We start from the raw sequence: 4,508 nt of genomic DNA on the forward strand, positions 1-4,508 counted from the left end.
TTCCTGGTAAAAAGACCTTTAATTTGATATATAGGTCGACCAGGTTTGGATAAGTCCTTCTATGGGGACAGACAGACATACAGACACCGAAGCGAATACAATAGTCCGTCCCTATACCTTTTATTATTACTGCTGTAATTTAATAAAGGAAGGACGGACTAAAAACAGGTAGGTAGATGCCTACGTAGTTATTTATTTAAATTTAGATTATAAACTTGAAACTTTTCAGAGTTCTTACTAGTAGAATATTATAAAACTTATTTCTAAAAAAAAGATGGCTTGAAGTTGTAATTTGAAGTTATTCCTATTGTGCTATTGTTAGCTTGTTTTTCCCTTTGTCTAAAAATACACACTTAAACAACAATAATCACACCTAAAAATCTTCTACACAAAGAATGAAAAACATAATGAAGAAACTAAAACCACGCAAGAAGAAAAAAGATGACGTTAAAGAGGAAATTAGAAACCGGGACAAACAGCGTGAGCAACAAGTGCCACGCAAGAAGAAAAAAGCTGACGTTAAAAAGGAAATTAGAATCCGGGACAAACAGCGTGAGCAACAAGTGAACAAAATGATTAACTTTATAGAACACGAGGTAGAACTCTCCATCCAGAATATTGAGGAAGATACAAAAACTGAATGCCATGTGCTCAAGGGCAAACAGTTTAAAGAGGCTAAGAAAAATATCCAAACGGAATACACTAAAAAGTACAATAGACTGGCGAAGGAGAAAAATGAAACCCTTGGAAAAGATAAACGACGATATTACTTCGATAAACAGGATGTCCTCTCCAGCCATTTGGAAGAAATACATGAGATAGTGACCAACAGAGTTGGAAACCATTTATATCAGAAAGAAAATGAGGAGCTCCTAAAAAAGTACCTCACAGCTCTTGTTCTGGAGGGGGCCTATATGCTTGGAAAACCTATAATCTTCTTGAAGATTCGTCCGCAGGATAAAACCATCGTGGAATCTATTCTGCCAAGAGTTCAGGAAGCATACGAGGAAGCCACATTTACTACACTCACCATAGAGATCATGACCGAGTCTTACTGAGAGTTCAGGAAGCATACGAGGAAGCCACATTTACTACACTCACCATAGAGATCATGACCGAGTCTTACTTGGATGAAAAAGGTCTGGGAGGTGTCATCATATACAGTGCGGATCAACGTATCCAGGTAGACAATACTGTCGAAGAGAGAATCAACTCTTGTGTGCAACTCATGGAGCCTTGGATGAGACAGAAACTAATGCCATCGCAAACCGTGAAACCCAAATGAAATGATATCGACGCACAAAAAAATATAGAGATCAAGGACGCGGGCGGATCGAAACATTTTTCCACTTTACCTGTCATTCCCTTCGCTTTTCACATACGTGCAGCTGAGTGTGAAGATTTATTCGCTATGAATTTCCAAGATGTTCACGACACATCTAATCATATTCAAAGCTGCGCTACCACAACACGAAATCCATCACTGACAAGTTGAAATCATTTTGTCTGACAAAAACCCGGGACAAACAGCGTGAGCAACAAGTGCCACGCAAGAAGAAAAAAGCTGATGTTAAAGAGGAAATTAGAATCCGGGACAAACAGCGTGAGCAACAAGTGAACAAAATGATTAACTTTATAGAACACGAGGTAGAACTCTCCATCCAGAATATTGAGGAAGATACAAAAACTGAATGCCATGTGCTCAAGGGCAAACAGTTTAAAGAGGCTAAGAAAAATATCCAAACGGAATACACTAAAAAGTACAATAGACTGGCGAAGGAGAAAAATGAAACCCTTGGAAAAGATAAACGACGATATTACTTCGATAAACAGGATGTCCTCTCCAGCCATTTGGAAGAAATACATGAGATAGTGACCAACAGAGTTGGAAACCATTTATATCAGAAAGAAAATGAAGAGCTCCTAAAAAAGTACCTCACAGCTCTTGTTTTGGAGGGGGCCTATATGCTTGGAAAACCTATAATCTTCTTGAAGATTCGTCCGCAGGATAAAACCATTGTGGAATCTATTCTGCCAAGAGTTCAGGAAGCATACGAGGAAGCCACATTTACTACACTCACCATAGAGATCATGACCGAGTCTTATTTGGATGAAAAAGGTCTGGGAGGTGTCATCATATACAGTGCGGATCAACGTATCCAGATAGACAATACTGTCGAAGAGAGAATCAACTCTTGTGTGCAACTCATGGAGCCTTGGATGAGACAGAAACTAATGCCATCGCAAACCGTTCACAGTGCTTTTGGTATTTAGGACAGGTAGGAAGTCTCTGTAGATATTTTCGCTAATGTTTTACACGCGGAGGTTTCAGTGCTTTTCAATTAAGGGAAAAGTAGGTTGGGTTCGTAAAAATTATTTATTTCAACCTACACTTTGTTTACCAAACCTTATTTTAACCCCGTCTTACCTACAAGTTTTTTCCCTTCTTTTTGCTTCCAAATCTTATAGTGTTTTTATAGAGATCAAGGACGCGGGTGGATCCAAACATTCTTCCACTTTACCTGTCATTCCCTTCGCTTTTCACATACGTGCAGCTGAGTGTGAAGATTTATTCGCTATGAATTTCCAAGATGTTCACGACACATCTAATCATATTCAAAGCTGCGCTACCACAACACGAAATCCATCACTGACAAGTTGAAATCATTTTGTCTGACAAATTGACATCCATCAAATAGTTTTCACACGACAAACTTTTACAGGGTTTTGGCAAGACGTTTAGCATAAATTTGCAGTTTATACTGCTGACAAGACCTTCCTATATTTTGTCATACATTTTATATTGCAAAATAGAGTTGCATTCTTTTTGGCGAAGTCAAAATAATGATACCGAAGTTTGAGGACTGACATATAGCTTATTCTATTAGATAGACTTTAGATCTAAACTCTACCTAACTTGACCTGTTATAGTGTGGTGCAGTTACCCAGATGTTTCCCAGTCAATTATCCTAAAATAGAACTATGTAAAATAAAATTATGAATGACCCTCAGACCTCATTTCAAAGCTCCAGATATCAAATGTTAATCCAATATGCGTTCAACATATTCACTCAAATGTGATGTTCAGAGTTGGAATTTGTTGGATAGTTGGATGAAATAAAGTTAATGATTGACCAGTAGTTAACCAATGGAAAGTAGAAAAAGATTCAAAAGCAGGTAAAACTATAAACTAAAAGTTTCATAGAAACTACTAATGTACAACTTTATCGTTAAAAACATAGATTCTGATATCCACTTTGTTAACCACATTTCCGAAGATTAGAGAAACATCTTCCGAAGATTAAAAAGAAAGATTGATAAAAGATTAAAATCAAGTAGAAGTTTATAAACTGTTAACGAACAACGAGGTAAGTTACAAGTCTGCAAAGTTCATCAGCGCATTAAGTTTTTACATTAAGGGCCGAATGCACAGTCGTACCTTAATGATTAGGAATTCCTTTAAGTGTTTTCTTAAAATCCATATGCATAGTGGATCCTAAACTCCTCCTGGTTACGCAAGCGCAATGTGTATTTCCGACTTTCTTTTACATTTTAATTTCAATACACTGACGTGCAGAAAATTTGGAACAGATTGACTTTAAAATGGCTGTAACAGTGTTCAATGAAAACTGAAAACTGTCGTAAATTTTTTGCATTCCAGTGTATATTGTATCCATAGCAACTAAAAAAAAGGGAACCTAAATCATTCAGGAACGACTGTGCATTCGGCCCTAAGTTTTTACTTTTTACAAAGTTCATCAGCGCATTAAGTTTTTACTTTTGATAGCGCATTAAGTTTTTACTTTTTACGCATTAAGTTTTACTTTACGCATTAAGTTTCTTAAGCTAACTAGGATGCTGTATTTCAACATTTTCAAGCCCAATAAGATACATGAAAAGTCTACACTCTACACCTTTGTTTGGACATTTAAAAGACACGTTTGGTTCTGTGGATTTTTTTTCTCTTTCAATTTTCAAAACACTTACCTCTGGGTTCATGAGCGAATTTTCAGTTCGGAGCACCAAGTCTACCATATCGTATACCATGTCACTCCAAGATACCAGCTGCTGGCTCAATGAACTAATGGTCTGCAACAAAGATGGTACATAATTAATTAATTAATTAATAATATGTGATATGATTCATAATAATTTTAATAGTGTCAAAATTAAGACCTCAAAATTTTACTTACAAAATCTTGTATTTTCTGAGCTCCTAGTATAACTAGGTATAGAGCGAAAGAATTTGACAAAAATAAAATGAATTAACACTATCCTCTCTGCAACCTCTGAAGTGAACCATAATATTTTAATGTGCACGAGTATTTCAAGGTAGGTACATGTTATACAGGGTGTCCCGCGAACGACTGTACAACGCTTGAGGGTTGATGCAGGACCTAAAGGGCTACCAGAAAAAGCTATCTGGACACACACCGGGGAGTATCGAACCCGAAACTTCTCAACTGTAAGTCAGAGAGTGCTAAAAGTAGCACCATTCGATTCCGCGT

The 4,508-nt window shown here is 36.9% G+C and overlaps 1 protein-coding gene across 1 annotated transcript; it reads left to right on the forward strand.

Moving 5' to 3' along the window:
• The first annotated feature begins 348 nt into the window (after positions 1-348).
• LOC103521624 (V-type proton ATPase subunit E 1-like) lies at positions 349-2,274 on the forward strand. The gene is made up of 2 exons (XM_026832220.1): positions 349-536; positions 1,516-2,274. Exons 1-2 carry the CDS (start codon positions 396-398, stop codon positions 2,272-2,274), a joined length of 900 nt encoding a protein of 299 aa, XP_026688021.1. The 5' UTR covers positions 349-395.
• The last annotated feature ends 2,234 nt before the right edge of the window (positions 2,275-4,508 follow it).

Source organism: Diaphorina citri, unplaced genomic scaffold (genome assembly GCF_000475195.1).
Source record: "Diaphorina citri unplaced genomic scaffold, Diaci psyllid genome assembly version 1.1 scaffold5602, whole genome shotgun sequence".
NCBI classification, from domain to species: Eukaryota; Metazoa; Arthropoda; class Insecta; order Hemiptera; family Psyllidae; genus Diaphorina; species Diaphorina citri.